The 19,033-nt window shown below is 54.8% G+C and overlaps 1 protein-coding gene across 9 annotated transcripts in view; it reads left to right on the top strand.

The window, feature by feature from the left end:
• KAZN (kazrin, periplakin interacting protein) overlaps positions 1-18,726 on the top strand; it is a 1,010,042-nt gene extending 991,316 nt beyond the window's left edge. For all 9 annotated transcript variants that reach the window (XM_077899551.1, XM_077899552.1, XM_077899555.1 and 6 more), the window contains 5 exons: positions 6,775-7,006; positions 8,607-8,708; positions 9,279-9,445; positions 14,381-14,495; positions 16,120-18,726. In XM_077899551.1, coding sequence (XP_077755677.1) covers positions 6,775-7,006; positions 8,607-8,708; positions 9,279-9,445; positions 14,381-14,495; positions 16,120-16,284 — 781 coding nt within the window. In that variant the 3' untranslated portion in view covers positions 16,285-18,726. The remainder of the gene's footprint in view (positions 1-6,774; positions 7,007-8,606; positions 8,709-9,278; positions 9,446-14,380; positions 14,496-16,119) is intronic.
• The last annotated feature ends 307 nt before the right edge of the window (positions 18,727-19,033 follow it).

Genomic DNA, 19,033 nt, shown 5'->3' with positions numbered 1-19,033 from the left:
TGTTTCCGAGGATCCTGTGCCCCCACATCAGACACCCCCAGGCTCCCTGCAGGAGGGAGGCCTCGTTCCCGGTGGAAATCTGGCCTGTCTCTAACCTGCCGTGGCTTTGCCTTCTCTGGGACATGGTTTCTCCACCTGTGAAGTGAAGGGGGTTCAATCAGAACAGCGGTTCTTTTAACTTTTGGAGACCACGGCCCCTTGGAGAATCCGACAAAAACTGTTGACACTTGCCCCAGAGGTGATATACAGAAACTCCACGATTTGCTTTCTGGGACCCTCTGACTCACTCATGGAACTTTCGGTGGGGGCAGCCCGGGTGGTTCAGCAGTTTAGCACCACCTTTGGCCCAAGGCGTGATCCTGGAGACCCAAGATCGAGTCCCACCTCGGGCTCCCTGCAGGGAGCCTGCTTCTCCCTCTGCCTGTGTCTCTGCCTCTCTCTCTCTCTCTCTCTCTGTTTCTCATGAGTAAATAAATAAAAATCTTAAAAAAAAAAAAAAGGAACTTTCAGGGGCCCATGACCTCTAGGGTAAGAACCCCAGTGAGGTCACCTTCAAGAACACATCCTGCATGGCTTGGGGCATGACATTGCCCTCCCTGGGCCTGGTTCCACTTATCTCTAAAGTACCGACCACCAAGTCCACAAGCCGGGTCACCAGTCGCTTTATAGACATGATTCTATTTAACCATCAAAACGGAAATGTGGGGTAGACATTCTGACCCCATTTTAGAGATGGAGAAAGTGAGGCCCGGAGAAATCCTGAATGCAAAATCACACTATGAAATACCCAACTTCCAAGTTGATCCCCTTTCCGTTATCCCGCGTCGCCTCAATGTCAAAAACATCAACGACCCCTACTACTCGTGTTTATGGAACACAGAATGAGCCCCAGACTCTATGCTAAGGGTTTCACGTTCTTTCTTTAAAAAAAAAAAAATCTTAATTATTTATTCATTAGAGACACAGACACAGGCAGAGGGAGAAGCAGGCTCCCTATGGGGAGCCCAATGTGGGACTCGATCCCAGGACCCCGGGGTCACACCCTAGGCCGAAGGCAGACCCTCAACCGCTCTGCCACCCAGGTGTCCTGGGTTTCACGTTCTCCGGTCTCTTTCAGCCCCCACACCTTCTGTGAGGCGGGCACGACTAGCCCCACTTTGAGGACGGCTGGGGCACAGAGACACAAGGTCCCAGAGCTCAGGGTGATGGAGCCAGAGTGGCCTTGTGTTTTCTGTGTTGAACAATGACCTAGACAATCTAAATTCTGTGCCCAAACTCAGATTTCAGGGCCTAATCCAGCCCCAGTTTGGAGCAGGGAAATGTCAAATTTCACAAAACATCTGAATTACTTTTAAAGTCATGCCGTTTTCTTCAACTTGGGCGCTTGCAATAGCTCAGACCAACAGCTGGGAAAGTGTTGCCAAGCCGAGGCCCCATGGGGACAACTTTAATGAAAAGAGAACCGTTCTGAAGGGCAAGAGTGCATTAGCTGTCAGCATGCGGATGGATATTGCTGACTCTAAATGGCTTCCCCCAAGTAGCTTCAGCCAGGGGCCCCTCCCACCCTCCCACCCCATGTCTTGTTGCACCATTGATTTGCTGAGCAAACCCTCCCTCGGACTGGAGAAGGGGGCTTCTGGTCTCCAACAGTGACAACCGGGCCCCGTGGCACCTGATTCGGAGGGCTGGGAGCTCCAACTCGGGGCCCTGGGCAAGAGAGCCGTGACAGTGGCAGATAAGCCTGGGAAGGGCCACTCTGAAGTGACAAGGCTGGAGCCCAGCCCCCAGGAGGGGGCCTGCCTGGCACTTTTCCCCCCTAGAGGGGAGCTTGTCTTGGATCAGAAGTTGCCAGTACGGGAGCCCTGTCCTGGGCGGCCTCCTGGGGGACTGGAGTCCATGCCCCCTCACCCGGCCTTGCTTCATCTTCTGTACATTGGACCATAGAGCAGAGGCTGTGGAGCACTAGGCCGAAGCCAGGAGGGGAGCCACACCCGGTCCCGCCGTCCGGGAGCGGGCCGTCTGGTGGGCCGCTGGCCAGATGAGCAGCAGGGTGACAGCGGCAGGGATGGGGCCTCCCAGGGGGCTCTGGGTGCAGGGACGGGCTCTGACCCGGCACCAGCCCTGTCGGACTCAAGCAGGTGAGGGGGTGGTGTGGGGTGGAGCACGGCCCGGAGACGAGGAGGCCTCGGGGCAGAGCCCAGCGGTCCTGGGGGCGGAGGAGCAGGAGGCAGCGGCCACGCGGGGAGCCATCCCTCCTTTCTCCCGCGGCTCTCCCGGGGAGGCTGTGTGTCGAGACGAGGCCGGCCCTTCCGCAGAGTCTCTGTGCTCAGATCACTTCGTTTTTTAAAGTTCCACGTGTGATCGGTGCTTTGAAGGGAATCCTTAGAGGCAGAGCCGCAGGCGGGGGAGGGGGGGCAACGTCAGACGGAGCGGTCAGAGCAAGCCTCTGCGGGCAGGGGAGCAGGGAGCCAGCGCAGGGCTGGGAGGCAGTGGGCCCGGGGAGAGGCCAGGCCCAGCACCCCAGGGGGCCAGGAGCTGGGTGGGAGCACCCGAAGGGCCTGGACGTGCCCCCTGAGCCCCGAGGGGAGGCCCAACCCTGCTGGGGCCACTCCAAGGACTTACGACCTTATGTCCGAAGAGGGCAGCCGGGAGAGGCTTCTTGTTTTCTTTTGTTTTACTTACATCTACTCTTTGTTACTTTTCACCCTCTTTTGCTGACTTTGTATTAACTGAACGTCCCCACTGCTGGCTTAGGAGCCATACGTCTTTGTTTCACGTTTCATCGTTGCTCTACAGTTTGTAACACGCCTCCTTAGCTTCACACTGTCTTCAAATAATATCATACAACTTAGTGTACAGTGTAGGATGCATTTTCCCCCTGCCTTTGTGCTATTGTTTTCATACATTTTTATCTGTGTGTATTAGATGCTCCGTAATAGTGTTGTATTTTTCTTTTAAATTGACCGTTATCTTTTAAGGAGATTAGCAAATGAGAAAAATACTTACCCAGATATTTACCATTTCCAATCATCTCTATTCCTTAAAAAAAATTTTTTTTATTGTGGTAAAATACACATATTTATCATAGTAACTTGTTTTTTTGTTTGGAGACAGAGACAGAAAGGGTGGAGAAGGGTCAGAGGGAGAGAGAGAATCTTAAGTAGGCTCCATGCCCAGTGTGGTGCCTGACATGGGGCTTGATCTCACAACCCTGAGATCATGACCTGAGCCAAAATCAAGACTCAGACACTTAATCGGCTGAGCCACCCACGTGCACCGCCCATCGTAACTGGTTTTATTTATTTTTTTTTAATTTTTTATTTATTTATGATAGTCACAGAGAGAGAGAGAGAGGCAGAGACACAGGCAGAGGGAGAAGCAGGCTCCATGCACTGGGAGCCCGATGTGGGATTCGATCCCGGGTCTCCAGGATCGCGCCCTGGGCCAAAGGCAGGCGCCAAACCGCTGCGCCACCCGGGGATCCCTCGTAACTGGTTTTAAGTGTACAATCTTAATGATATAAAGTGCACTCACCTTGTTGTGCAGCCATCACCACCCTCCAGTCCAGGACTCTCTTCATCTTGTAAAACTGAAACCCTATGCTCACAATAACACAATAAACACCAACTCCCCGTTATTCCCTCCCCCCTGTATGGTGACAACCACTCTTCTATTTTCTGCATTTATAGTTTTGACTGCTCTCAGTACCTCATTTAAGTGGAATCACACAGAAGTTGTCTTTTTGTGCCTGGTTTATGTCACTTAGCATCACATCCTCAAGATTCATCCACGTTGTAGCAGGTGTCATTTTCCTTTTTAGAGCTGAATATATTCTACTGTGTGTATCTAGCACTTTTGTTCATCCATTGCTCTGTCGGTGGACACTTGGCGGCTTCTACGGTTTAGCTACTATGGATAGTGCTGCTATGAACATGGGGGTATTAACACTTCTTTGAGACCCTGCTTTCGATTCTTTTGGGTATTTACCCTGAAGTGGAATTGCTGGATCATATAATAATTTTATTTTTAACTTTAGAGGAAATGCGTACTGTTTTCCGCAGTGGTTACACCATTTTAGATCCTCACCAACAGCGCACCAGTGTTCTGATTTTACCACACCCCCAACAACACTTGTTTTCCGAGATTTTTAGCCATCCTAATGGGTCTAAAGTTGTATCTCATTGTAGAGAAATTTGTGTTTCCCTAACAGCTAGTGATGGGCATCTTTTCCTGTGTTTATTGGCCACCTGTTTGTCTTTGGAGAAAGGTCCATTCAAATCTACCCATTTCCAGATCCAGTGGGGTTTTTTATTGTGACTCCTAGGAGTTCTACTCTTTATTCTTTTGTGTGGGCCAAGTTTCCGTATGGCTATTATTTTCTTGCCTCTTGAAGAAAGTCTTTCAACATTTCCTGCAGTTTATTTCTCTGATGATAAATTCTCTAAATTTTGTTTATTTAAAAAAAAAGTCTTTTTCCTCCCTCATTTTTAAAATGAACTTGAATTTTTAGAGCCGTTCTAGTTTCATGGCAAAATTGAAAAGAAGGTACAAGAGCTCCCACATCCTCCCTACCCCCTCTCCCCCATAATCCACATCTCCCACCAGATGGAGCATTTGTTACACGATGAACCCACACTGACACCTCGCGATCACCCAGACTCTATAGTTTACAGAAGCGTTGGCTCTTGGTGTTGTACATTCTGCGGGTTTGGACGAACATATGATGACATGCATCCATCATGACAGTATCATACCCAATAATTTCGCTGCCCTAAGAAATCCCCTGTGCTCCACCTGTTCATCCCTCCCTCTCCCGAACCCCTGGAAACCACTAATCTTTCCACTGTCTCCATAGTTTTGCCTTTTCTAGAATGTCGTACAACTGGAATCACACAATATGCAGCCTTTCGAGATTGGCTTGTTTCTCTTAGTAACGTGCATTTAAGGTTCCTCCACTGGAAGGTTGTAAGCAGAGGAGGGACACGATCTGACTGATGTTTTAAAAAGACCATCTGGCCACTGTGGGGAAAGTGGATTAGAAGGAGCGGGGGAGGGCAGGGGAGAGGGGATACAGGGGGGCGGCAGGGAGAGAGTAAGGAGGCAATTGCAGAAATCTGTGCAGGTGGTGGTGGTAGCTTGAACCCAGAAAAGGAGAAAAGAGGACACACATGCTGACCAGTGTGACTGATGGACCTGGTAGGGGAGAAGAGGACAAATGAGGACCAGGAGCCAGTGATGGTAGGGGAGGGCAAGAGCTGGGAGAGGGGACAGGGCATTTCATTTGGAGCCCATTAAATGTGAGCTGTGGGACAGGAGACGCCACAGGGGCAGTTAGTGAGCAGCTGAGCTCAGAAGAGAGGAGCAGAGGGGGCGGAGAATTCGGGAGGCCTCGTTTACAAGTGTAATCCAGAGCCCTGGAAATGCGTGCCACTGGGACGGAGTGTGGGGAAGAAGAGAAGGAAGGGGCCGGGAGGCAGGAGGGGCCCACTCTAGGGCGGCGGCCGTCCCAAGCACGGGGGTCAGCAGCTGTCCAGCACGCAGTGAGGAGTGGAGGGAGGAAGGACAGCGAGGAGCCACAGGGGAGCCCCAGCAGGAGGGGCGCGGCTGCTGTCCTGCCAAAGGGATTGGGGAGGGCTCAGAGGCGGGGGGCCGGGGGGGGGCCATAGGAGGGCAGCGTCCAGGGAGACGCGGAGTTGCCCGGAGTGAGCCGCGGGGAGGAGAAAGGAGAGGCTGAGTCCGGCGGAGGTGAAAAGCCCACGGGGGTCTCCAGCTAGAGATGGGTGCACAGGGAGCGGGCTGGGAAGTGGGTGAAGGGTATTCTCTGGGGGCTGGGGGGGCGGAGAATGCTGGTCCCCATCCCAGACCTGGGGAGGAGGGAGTCGCTCTGTGAGCCCGCATTTCCCTGTCACCTCCTGACCCCCTCCTGGGGTCCCTACCCCGTCATCTCTCAAGTCACCGGCAGGTGGGCTGTTCTCATGCCTTCTGTGACGCTGCCACCGTGTGGCGACCGGGGGAATGCCCGCGCAGGGGACCGCAGGCCGCACGTCCACGTCCTTAACCATTTGAGAAGCACGCGGTGCGCACCACTGCGCAGCCCGAGCGAGGATGTGGGTGCGAGGCGGGGACATGTGAGATAGGCGGGGAGGAGAGAGGGCTCAGAACAGGCAAGCCAGGGGTCTTAATTCTGATTCCAAGGCGCCACAGTGTGGCTCTGGGCGAAGCCGGCTTCTGGGGTTGTCAAGGGAGGCGAGATGGCCCAGGCCACAGCTTCGTGGGCTCAGGGGTTCCGGAGCCGAGCAAGGCCTGGGGCCACACCCGGGGGCAGCCCCAGGATGCTGCAGGCTCCCGCGGTGCTGCTTCGGCCGCACATGGCCCTGCTGCTCGCTACGGTCCCCTCCCGCCGGTGTCTGAGTATGCCCTGCTCCCCTTCCCTCTGCCTCCCTCCCTCCCGATCCCTCTTCTGCTCTGTGGGGCTCACTCTGTTTCTCTGTCTCTGTCCATCTGTCCATCTGTCTCTGTCTCTCTCCATCCACTCCCTGCATCCCCCTCTCCCCTTCTCTGCTTCATCTCTCTTCTTCTCTGCCTCTTCACTCCATCCCCTTTTCCTTCCGTCTCTGTAATTGCTCGGTCCCCTGCCCTACCCCACCCGATCTCGCCCTATTATTTTCCCTCTATCTTCAACTCTGCCCATCTCTGCCCCATTTCTACCCGTCCCTCTGTTTCTGCCACCTGGCCCCACCCGTCCCTCTCTCTGGCCATGTCTGTCCTCACCAGCCTATCCAAAGCCGCTGACCTGGACCATCACTGGGTGGCCAAGGCCTGGCTGAATGACATCGGCCTGTCCCAGTACTCTCAGGCCTTCCAAAACCACCTGGTCGACGGGCGAATGCTGCATTCCCTGATGAAGCGGGACCTGGAGAAGCATCTGAATGTGTCCAAGAAGTTCCACCAGGTCAGCATCCTGCTGGGGATCGAGCTGCTGTACCAAGTGAACTTCAGCAGGGAGGTGAGGACCAGGGCAGGAGGTGGAGGGATCTTCCACAGCCCTACTTTCCCCACTGGCACCCACTGTCTATCCATCCATCCCCCTGGCCATCCTCACACCCATCCACACACGCATCCATCCCCCTGGCCATCCTTACACATATCCACACACACATCCATCCACTTGCCCATCCTTGTACCCATCAAAATACACATCCATCCACCTGTCCCTCCACGTACCCATCCACACATGTACCCATCCACCTGGCCATCCTTACACCCATCCACACACACATCCATCCACCTGGCCATCCATGCACCCATCCCTTCCTCTCTCCCTTCCTTCTTCCAACAGCTGTTTACTGGGCATGGATCATGCCCTGTGTCCAAGTAGGGGAAGTGGGGAACCCTCATCCTCCAAGAGCTCACTGTTTATCAGGAAGAACCACAAAAGCCTGGTGCCACCATACCATGGAAAGCTGGCCCAAGGAGAGAAGTCCAGAGTTTTATGAAAACCCAAAGGTGTAACTTCCAGAGGAATCAGAGAGGGCTTCCCCAAGGTAGTGACAGCTGGACTGAGATCTGAAAGAGGAATTCCAGGTATCAGTTAGCAGGAAGTGTGAGAGAAAAGCAACCCAGCAGAGAGAACAGCACAAGCAAAGGCCCAGAGGACAGATGATATGGTCCCAGCACTGGGTCTGAGGTAGGGGCATGAACAAGGCCAGCCAGGAGACCATGGACCCAGAGAGGAGAATCAGAGTTTGGACTCTGCGTGCCCCCTTGATTCTGAGCCCTGCCAAATCAGACAGTATGGGGCATCTGCTTCAGCTCCCCCAGGATCCAAATATTCCCCAGATCGCTGGTCCCTGCGAGGAGGGTCAACCCAGAAGGTTTACTTTTCCTAGAGTGATGTCAAAGTACCAGCCGCTCAGGGTCAGGAGGAGAGACACTGAGGAGGGAGCTGTCCATTCTTCAGCCCCTCTAACACACCCACCACAGGGCCCTGGGCATGGGGAGTGGCGAGGCGCAGGCCCTGGTCCCCGACCCCCAGAACCTCACTCTGGTGAAGGAGGCAGATGTGCAGGAAGATTGTGACAGTAAAGTGTGGAAATGGGCATGGTGCATTGGGGCTGGTCAGGGCACGTTGGAGGAATCCGTGGGCCAGGGGGTCCCTGTCTCCACCACCATCCCAGGAGCCCTTTGTCTGAGAGCCAGCCCCCCAGAGGCTGGTGAAAGGGGACCAGGCTGATCCCTCTACAGGTCGCCATAGGTGATGTTTTATACCAGGGAGACACTTGTTGCCCCAGGGGCTGGGGGAGGCCCGTGGGAGACCCGCGGGAGACTTAGCCCCTCATGGAAGAGCCGCATTGTTGGACACCTATTCAGCAGGGGCTGGGGGGTCTCACCCAGCCCTCCACCCCCAGAAGCAGGCTTCTCCCCATTTCCCAGAATGAAAGGCCAAGCCCCAGATTGACGTGGCCAGAGAAGCCAGGGCTCGCCAGCCAGGACTCTTCCTTGTACTGGCATCCTGGAGTCCCCCCAGCACTGTGGACGGTCATCCCTTGTAACCTCTGCATGCCCCCCTCCAGCTGACCCATTGTTTCCCCCCGCCCCATCCCAAGGCCCTCCAGGAGCGCCGCGCCCGCTGCGAGACACAGAACATAGACCCTGTGGTCTGGACCAACCAGCGGGTGCTCAAGTGGGTGCGGGACATTGACTTGAAGGTGAGTGAGGGGCTGGGGAGCTGGGGTGACTCACAGGCATATACACATCCCATGCACATCTGTGTGTCCATTTTATGTTGCCAGGCTGGCAAGAGTGCCTGCCTCTTGTCGCTCAAGAAGAGGGGCATCCACCCCTGCAGTGGGACCCCCCCATTAATGATGCCTTTCTCATAGCAGGAGGGGTGAAGAGGCTGGGCTGTCCTCTGAAAAGAGGCTGGGATTGAATCCAGGCTCATCTCATTAAACAACTATTTTTGGGCTGCCTGCCAAGATCTGGAGATACATCAGCGACAAAATAGTCTTGGTCACTGTCCTCATGGCCCTGAAAGAGTTGGGGGATCCCTCTAAGGCTTAAACTAATGGTCCCCAGGGGCACAAGCCCTTGCTGTTGGGGGCAGGCCCCCCACTTGGAGCTCAGGGCACCTCAAGCCAGCAGGGCAGGTCCTCAGGACACCTCAGGACAACAGGGTGGCCCACTTTGACCAGCAAGGCAGGACACCAGGGCAGACCTGTCAAGCTAACAGGGTAGCCCCCCACCGCAGGCTAACCAGCCCTGTGCCTTGCCCTCAGGAGTACGCAGACAACCTGACCAACAGTGGCATTCACGGTGCTGTGTTGGTGCTGGAGCCCACGTTCAACGCCGAGGCCATGGCTACTGCCCTGGGCATCCCCAGCGGGAAGCACATCCTCCGGAGACACCTGGCAGAGGAGATGAGTGCCATCTTCCACCCGGCTAAGTGAGTGTGGGCTGCAGAAGCAGGTGATCCTGACTACCTCCTGGGCCCCTCGCTCCCTATATCCCACTTCTTCCCTACAACACCCTGAGGCTCCAAGAAGCAAAGTGCTTCAGCCTGAAGATCACAGCCAAAAAAGAGGCAGAGGAGTGGTCAGGTATTGAGTGAAGTGTGTAGAGAAATCCCCCAAACCACCCAGGTGTTTAGCGAAGGGAGCGTGAGCAGCACAGGTGTAAGGAAAGGCCATGCAAGGGTGGGATTTGAGCTGGGGAGGAGTCTCACTGGCTGGAGAGGTCAAGGTGGCCAATTCCAGGCAGGGAGAGCTGGTGAGACAGAGGTTTAGAGGCAGGGAGGAGCATAGCAATGGGCTGATGGTCCAGGTGAGAGGCCATGTCCACCTACCTACTCCAGTCTCCTCATCTGAAAAGTGACCAGAGAAAAAGCACCTGGACGGATAAACCAGACCCCCTCCCAGTGGGTCCTCTCCTTAAATTAATTACAGTTAAGCTAAAGTGACCATTTACTGGATACTTGCTATGGGCACTAATGACAATACCAAGAAATCGGTGTCACTCTCCCTCCTTCATAGATGGAAAAAATTCATTCAAGGGGATGAAGGTACTTGCCAAAGGTAACACAGCTAGTAAATAGCAGACCCCAGATTTGTCCTTTGCTCTATTAATATCACATATTACATTGGTTTTCATATGTCGGACCAATCTTGCATTCGTAGGATAAATCTCACTTGGTTGTGGTGTAGAATCCTTTTAAATGTTGCTGGACTAGGTTTGCTAGCGTTTTGACGAGGACCTTTGCATCTATATTTATAAAGGATGTTGATCTGTAGGGACTTTTTCTTGTGAGATTTTTGTGTGGCCTTGGAATCAGAGTAATACTGGTCTCATAAGATGTCAGGAAGCATTCTCTCCTCTTCTGTTTTTTTGGAAAAGTATGTGAAGGATTGGTGTTCATTGTTCCATAAACATTTGGTAGAATTCACTGGCGAAGCCACACGGTCCTGAGCTTTTCTTCATGGAAATTGTTGTTTGTTTTGGTTTGGGTTTTTTGCTACTTCAATTTTATCTGTTATAGATCTATTCAGATTTTCTATGTCTTCTTGAATCAGTTTGAATAGTTTGTATCTTTCTAGAAATTTGTCCATTTCATCTAGGTTAGCTAGTTTGTTGGCATTCAGTGGATTATATAAGCATTTCCCTATAATCTTATTTCTGTAGTGTCGGTAGTAATGTCTCCTCTCTCAGTCCTGGTTTCAGTAATTTGAGTCACTCTGTAATTCTTGGTCAGCATAGCTAAAGCTTTGTCTATTTTGTTGACAGAGCTCATATGTGAATCTGAGGCTCTCTGAGTCAGAACTCTGAGTGTTGAACCCCCAAACCACATGAAACCTCAGGAAGCAGCTGGGCCACAAACCATGTTATACAGAAAGTGAGGCATGGGGGGGGATATTGTGCATCGGTAGCATGATCCAAAAGTCCTGAACTGCTCTTCCCCATAGGCAGGCTAATATCCAAGGGGTTCTTAAAATGAGGTTCACAAACTCCTGCAACAAAATCATTGGTGCTCTTGTGAAATACAGATTCCCTGGCCCTACTCAGATCTACAGGACCAAGATCTTCTAGGAGAGCCCAGGAATCTACATTTTGGACATTTTGAGGTAGCTTCTTAGAGACCAGAGTTTGAAAAGAACCCCCTATTCCATGAGCCATGAATCAACAGTGCAGGAAAAGAGCTTTTCTCCTAAGCATTATCCACCTTCCTGAACCTTCCTTCTGGAGCCATGTGACCTGTAATGACCTTAATATATTCTGAGCCCTGGAGGGGCAGTGCTAGCTAAACATTAGTGGGCATTCGTGTGCCTAGTAACCCTTGACCACCCCTGAAGTAACAGGTGCATCAAGGACTATCTAGGATTCACAGGTGAGCACTCATGGGGCACAAATAGGGTGGCTTCTTACGTTGTTGGCAGGCCAGGGATTCCTTTACCTTCCAATATCAGGATAAGGAAGAGGAAAGTGGACTCCTCGGTCCTCCTCTTCATTTTATAGATGAGGAGTCTGAGCTGGTCAGCCAGGGTCTTGAGAGGCAGTGCCAGCCCAGACCCCAGGCACAGCTCCCTACTGTTACCTCTGCGCAGTGCTGCTCTCTTACACGTGTCTGCCCGTGGTCCATGTGTCAGGTCTCCGTGTCGCATTTTGGAGCACTTTGCTGAGAACACAGGCCAGGGGGAGCAATTTCAGTCAGCTTGGGGAGAAACAGAACTTCATGAGTTCCTAAGAAATTTTAGAGACCACCCCTGTTGGTACAAGAGTCCCCAGCTAAACAAAACACCAGTGGAGATGGTGATCCCCTGGCATGTGGTTAAATATTGTGGTGATGTTTAACCACATGCTGGGGATTATATTAACCAGGCTCTTCAGGCTTTGCCCCAGGACATCTCTGCAGAGGTCCAAGCAGTGAAGCTGCCCTGTCCACTGCCCTCCTGCTTCCTCTCCTTCTGTTGCTGACTTCAGCTTTCCAGAGAGAGGTGGGGCAAGGCAAGTGGGGCTGGCTTTTTGGGGTGAGTCCTTCCAGAATGCCCTGATTGAGTGGGAAGATTCAGATGGAGAAATATCCCTAACTATTGAGTATCTCTCAAGGGACTAGCTCAGGACTCCATCCCAGATTGAACCCAAGGCTGGGGGACCCTGATGGAAAAATAAGGTGAAATGACACATAATGCAATTGGCAGAGGAACCAGGGCACTGTGAGGTGTCCAACAGTGCAACGATTATCAATTATTACTCTGAACTCACTACCTGCACCTCCACTGCTGCCTCCCTTTCTCCCCCGACAGGGAAATGGCTGGAATGTGGGTTCAAATCCTGGCTGTGCCGCTTTCTAACATGTTAGACACAAGCGGGTGATTCCAGGCCTCTGCACCTCAGTGTCTCATCTGTAATATGGGAATAGGAGCCCTCCCTTCCCAGCAGCTCTGTTAGCAGGGTTCAGTGAGGCAAACTATACGCAGCGCACCTGACACAGACCCCCCCAGCACCTAATCACTCAGGCCCCCCGACCTCACACGAGGACCAAAGCATCTCCTTGATGCACTTTCCTCTGGATTTGGTTGCCCAGGGCGCCCTTCTCTGGGGCTGTGCTCCAGCTTCCTCCTTAGCATCACAGCGGGGAGGAGCCTTTCCTCTGTGAACTTGGACATGCTTCACCGTCCAGAACACAGAATAAGAGGCCTTGCCATGTCTCCCGCCTCCGTGGCTGGCAGGCTCCCCAGGCCACAGAGTCGGGGGTGGGGGGTGCTCCAAGTGGGGATGGGAGGGGCATGCTGAGATTTTCGGGCACCCATGCCAAGGTGATGTGTGATGACATCCTGCCACCCAATCCCTAGCAGTTACTGAAATGTGAGCCTAGAGACCAGGCCCCGGACCATTCGATGGTGGTCCCGTGTATTGAGGGGCCACAGCAGGGCCTCTGAGGCTCCATCTCTGGCTTCTCCATCTTCACCATCTGTGTGATTTCAGGCAAGAAACCTGCCCCCCTCTGAGCCTCAGCTGCTCAGCTTGAAATGGGGATAATCACTCCTTCTCAAGGTTTCTGGAAGGGTTCAAGCACCACACATGGGTGAGGACCTGGCTAACACCCAGCACTCAGGAGGTGGCCATGCATACTCTTCCCTTCCCCACCTCCTTCGTCTCCACCAGAGCAGAGCATCTTGTACCTCACAGGCCTTAAAAATCCTCATTTGAAAAAAAAAAAAAAAAAAAAAATCCTCATTTGATCGGGTCAGATTCAGCTCTCAGGTGGGCCGGCAGCCAAGGCTGATTCCCACCCCTGACCTTCCCTCCTGCACCATGATGCCTTTTTAGGGTCCAGGATACCCTCTACATTGACTCCAGAAACCTCACTGAGATGCCGGGTCCTCCAGAGTCTACCTTTATCAAAACACGTCCTTTCAGCATTCCGTCCCCTCAGGGTCTGACGATGTGACTAGAAATACACCAGAGGCCATTTCTAGCCTCCAAAGGCCTTCATCTGGTGCTTGGCTTATTCCCCGAAGCATTGATGTTTTCACCATTTTAATCCAAAGGAGGAACTGGGGTGGGATTTCAGCTGCGGTGGGAAAAGCAAGAAGGAGAGAGATTTTGGCATGGTGGTGGCGGGGGCCATCCCCGGGCCCTCCGTCCTCCCCGCTTCGTCCTCCACAGCACTGGTGTCCTCATGGGCAAATTTCATCTATAAAAGGTTGGACAGTAAATACGGGAGCACCTGAGAACCATCTGGTCTGCGTCAAACGTAAAGCACCCCGAAGAAAGCAGGCTTCCACAACATGTGAACCAATGGGCGTGCCTGGATTCCAATAAAACTTTATTTGCGAAACCAGCTAGCCAGCCAGGTGCCGCTTGCCGAGTCCCATTCTAACGGAAGCCCTTGATGCTTTAACACAGAGAAGGGAGTAATGGGGTCACTTCAGGCATCAAGTTCGTGGAGTGGGGGACACAGATCTCAAATGCAAAGTAAGGGGGATTTTGCTGATGCTTCTCCAGTCGTGCCAGTTAGCTCAAATGTGGGCCCTCTCCCATCAAGCCTCCCCTCTCCTGGCAAGGCGTGCAGCACCCTGGAGACCTCGGAGTCTCACAGACTTGGGTTCAGATCTCGGCTCGGCCGCTTGCATCTGGGTAACCCTGGGCAAGTCGCTTAACCTGCCTGAGCCCTCCCATCCCGTTGCCCCAACTGTCATGCAGGGATGTTGTAAGGATTGCATTCATACAGTGCTCAGACGGGGTGGCACGCAGGAGGGACGCAGCAGATCACAGCAGTTAAGGCCACTGTCACCTGTGTGAGTGTGCGTGTCTCCGGGGGGTGGCAGCCGCCTGGGCCCCCCCACCCCCATGCACTGCTGACTCAGAATGGGTCTCTCCCCAGCTCCTCAGGCATCCGGGAGGCTGAGCGTTTCGGAACACCCCCCGGGAGGGCTTCCAGCATCACCCGGGCGGGCAAGGAGGAGAACAGCGGTGGCATCAAGTACAAGGCCGGCCGGGTAAGTTACGGATGGCTTCAGCTGAGAGTCTTGCGGCCCGGGCAAGGTCTTTTTTTTTTTTTTTTTGGGGGGGGGGGGGCCTTTGGTGCTGCCTCCCACCTCCAATCTTGGCCTGAGGAGGGAGGGGGGGCCAGATCACAGGTGCGACCAGGAGAGAGGAAGCCACCTTCAGTTGACCTGCATGATGCTTAAGCCCCCAGCCCACCCCCACCGCAGGCTTAGAGTAGGTCTCACCTGCCCGCATCAGAATCACCTGGGCTGTTGATTCTGGGACCCATCTGGGCCTCCTGAAGCCACAGGCCTCTGGGGTGACGGGGAACCCTGCAGGCAGCCAAGCTGCCCAGACTCCGAGAACCACTGACTTAGCTCTTGAGCTCCAAGGACCCAGCCGACAGCCGACAGTCGCAGGTTAGGCTCTGGTCTGTGAAAGTGCATCAGTTTGCACCTGTTCACGCGGACCCAGGCTGACCCAGGCTCCTCGGTGGAAGCGCGTAGACGCAGAGGGAGAGGCGGGCAATCCAAAACTTCTCCTTCGTTCAGCAAACATATTTGGGCCCTGACTGTGTTTGAGGCACCACCCTAGGCATGAACGGGGACAAGCCTGACTGAGCCCCCACCCTCGCTCACGGCGCCCTCCGTCTAGAACGTGTGGTCTCGAGTGGGGTGTAAGTTGGTGCCGGGGCGGGAGGGGAGGGGAACAAACCCCTCACTCTCTCTACGTGTGAGGCTCAGTATACGTACGGGACGTGAAGAGAGCACGGTGTATCTGCCGTGTGGAAATTTCACGGTGGGGGCGTGATTGGGGGAAAAGTCTCTTAAAAGGCTCCTTTTTGAAGGTGGCAACGTTGGACAAAAGGTTGGGAAACCCCTGGTCTGGAAACAAAAACAGTCAAGGAACTAAAGAGTTCCAAAGCGCTGTCAGGATCATTGTCACAGAGGGATGTTCAAAATAAGAGGTAAACAGGCACCGGGAGCCTGGTCCTACGACAGCAAGAGCCCTTCGCCAGCACCTTGCCGGGCGCCGTACAGATCCGATTTCTGCTCTTGACCTCAACTCGGGGAGGAAGGAAGTGCTATTCCCACTCCGAAGCTGAGAAAGCAGGGGCTCAGAGAGGGCAGGTGACCCCTCCAGGGTCACGCAGCTGGGAGGTGGCAGGGCAGGGGCCCAAAGCCCGGCTTGTGAGTTTCCGACTCACGCTCTTTCCACCACCCTGGCAGGTGCTAGAACATTTCTTCCCGACCTGGGGGCGCAGTCAGACTTCAGGCCCATGTGCAAACACCCTGGCCTCTCCCCCATCACACCCGTCCCCGACTCTCCGCCCGCTGGTGAGGGAGATGGGAGGCTCTTGAGGACAATCAGAAAGACCTCATTTGTCCTCACCCTCGGCAACCGTCCAGTTCCTCCGGTTGGGAACACGAAGCTCCCCCGACGTTAACTCGTGAAACCCTCTCCGGGTCTCTGAGCGACAGAGCGTGAGATCTCACAGGAGGAACACGGAGAGGTTGGACGAGGGACTTAAGGTCACACGGCGGTTGGAATGGGGGACCCCACATGCCCCAGGTCCGAAAACACTCATCCCTTTCCTCTCCTCCCGGCCCGTTCATCTCATTTCTCTCTCCTCAGCTCCCCCTGGGGAAGATAGGAAGGGGCTTCAGCAGCAAAGACCCCGATTTTCACGACGACTACGGCTCTCTTCAAAATGAAGACTGTGGAGACGATGACCCCCAGGGCAGGCCGGAGCAGTGCCGTCTGGAAGGCTACAATGGCCTCGAGGTCACCAATGTGTAAGGAAGGGACGCTGCGCCAGGCCCAGCGCGGACACGCCCGCCGAGGGAGAGTCGCCAGAGGCTGGCACCACTCTGTACATAGGGACCGCGGCCGAGGATGCTCCTCTGCTCCCGGACGGAACCCCAGCAGACTGGCGCAGCGTCACACGGGGGCTCCGGGGGGCGAGGAGGCACCTGCTTGTTCCCGCTGGGTGGAAGGACCCGTCAGCCCAGCCTCTCGGCAGCCCAGGCCCCCCCGCAGAGGGACTGTCAGCCGTTGAGCAGTCCCCGCGGTCCCCGCAGCCTCGAGCTGAGCTGCCAAGGTGGAAGGAGGCCAAGGGGTCCCCAAAACACCCTCCCGGAAGGAGCGGGTGGGACTCCAGCCGGACACACAGAGCCCAGCGCCGGGAGGGGGCGAGGCGCCAGCCAAGCCTGAGGCTGACCCTGGGCACCTGGAGCCCTCCGGCCGGCCTGGTGAGCCCTTGGCTTCGGCTCCGTTCCTCCCATGACTGGGGAACTCGGGTTCTGACTTGGGTCCCTGAATCTCCGCTGGGATTGGGAGGATGCACAGTGAGACGGTCATTCCCTCCCAACCCCTAAAAGTTGTGTGTCAGGCGGGGGGTGGACTGTAGAAAAGCTATTTGCCTTCTCTTCCCGCGAGTGGAGGCAGGTGGATGATCCTTGCACGGGTGGGGCTTAGCAGCGACATTTCCAGGAAATGCAGACTTCCTGTCGTCAGGATGAAGGATGTTCTGAGGACAGGAGCCAGCACGGGTGATCGACTCAGTGGCAACCACGTGCAACAGTGGGTTTGGGATTGGGAGCAGGGAAGTGCTTGTCATTGTTTACCCAACAAGCCTCTGTGGTGATGGCTCAGGCACCTGAAACAGGTGTGCCCGCCAGTGTCCTCGCTGAGACGAACCTTGCAGGGCAAAGTCACGAAGGCGGTGCAGAGAACCCCAGCCCTTTCCCGGCCCCACCACCGTTCTGCTCCGTGGCTCCTTCCCAGGGGCCTCACCTCTCTGTGCCTGAACGTCTTCATCTAGGACCCTTCCGGTCCCCTCCCAGGGACACTGTGAACATTAACACTTGCTAATGTCTGTAACACGCTTTGTAACCTCTCCAGGGACAGGTGGGAAGGTACAGGGACAGAAGGAAGTGTCCGGATTCCCGTGTGGGACACAGAATTGACCTTGAACCGGTTTCCCCGCAACTGGTTGGGCCAAAAGGAGGACAAGGACTGCTTCACGTTTGGACTCTCCAGAGCCCCCAGTAGGGCCCTGACCAAAGAGAGAGATAGAAAGGTTCACGTGGACGACCGTGGAAAAATCCGTTTGAGCCACGTGTTCAGGCTCGAGTCCATTGACGTCCGCGCCAAGCGATGATTTGGGGGCACAAACGCATTGGGGTTCTCCTGACGCCTCGGTCGTCAGAGCGCATCATTTGTCGGGACCACAGCGTTGAAGCCTTTCGCACAAGAGCCGAGGGCAGGTCTGAATTTCCAAGACTTGAACAGGTGTCAGCCTCCGAGACCCGCCAAAGCGCGGGTTCTTCCACCCAAGGAACAGTTTCCTCTCAAGAAAAGCCTAAACCGAGGCCCGATGAACCTGAGAACGATTCCTCCCCAATGCCCGAGACCATGGTTTTCCCTCTGACCCTAAGATAAGCACAGCTTTTCTTGCCACTGGAAGCCGAGCGCCCAGCAGGCGGCAGGTGGACGGCCCCTCTCTTGTCTGAATGTGTAGCCTCCTAGGGTCGCATCTCTGATTCCAGGGCCTCAGGGGTGAAGCTCTGGCGTCTAACTTGGCTTTGCTGGGGTTCCAAACCCGGGGATGTTAATGCCATTCGGCCACACAGGCTGCAGAGCCTGCAGCCTGGCAGGGGGAGTAAACCCCCTCCCCCATAGCCTGATGCCGCACACAGGTCACTCCCAAGCCAGCGTCCGGGCTCGGTGACCTGGGACCCCCGGATCTGCCTCTTGGGAAGCAGCAAACCAGGTGGGAAATGATTCCCACGGGGTGAGCAAGGCTGGCACATGGGTGCCTGCGTGCAGCTCTGATTGCTTGAAGCCAGTGTTGACCTGAGTTGTCGGAAATGAAGCTTGCATCCCCCCCCCCTTCAATCCCATGGGGCATGAGATGGGCAAGTGGACAACAAAATTTGCAGCATTCGGCCAACAGGCCCGGGGCCACATGGACATCAAAAGTACCTTTCAGTCCAAATGCTACCCCGATGGCACCTTCTCGCCTGCCCACCGCATCTATCCTTGGCGGCCAGCTGAGCGCGTGGAGCTGGCTCTGCAACACGAGGACAGCTTGGTTGATGAGTGAACAACCTCCACAGAGGGTCAGATCCCGGGAGCTTCATCTGCTGAAAAAAAAAAAAAAAAATCCTAAATGTCAACTCTGCTCCGAGGGTGGGCAAGGAGAGCACGGGGTGCAGACAGCCTTGGTGGAGAGATTCATGTGGCTAATTGACCAAGGCTGGAGGGTGACCACCTGCAGAGCAGCGACCTGCCACGTTCGGCCCAAAGGGGCCTCAAGGGGTGACAGGGCTTCTGGGAAAATGTGAATATGCTTCTTTGGGAGGTGGCACCTGCGCCCATGGGTGCTAGCCCCTTAAAAAGAGGCAGTTGGTGCCAGAGGTTGGGGTGACCCAGAAGGGGGTGGAGGCACCCCACACCTCTCCGAGAAGCTGGGGGCCAGAGCCATCAGAAGGCCCCTGCGCGGCAGACTCAGCTCTCTGCCCCAGACACTTCTGAGAGGCCCCCT

Source organism: Canis aureus, chromosome 5 (genome assembly GCF_053574225.1).
Source record: "Canis aureus isolate CA01 chromosome 5, VMU_Caureus_v.1.0, whole genome shotgun sequence".
NCBI classification, from domain to species: domain Eukaryota; kingdom Metazoa; phylum Chordata; class Mammalia; order Carnivora; family Canidae; genus Canis; species Canis aureus.
Note: the sequence above shows the minus strand (reverse complement) of the source record. Positions and strands in the feature narration are given on the sequence as shown.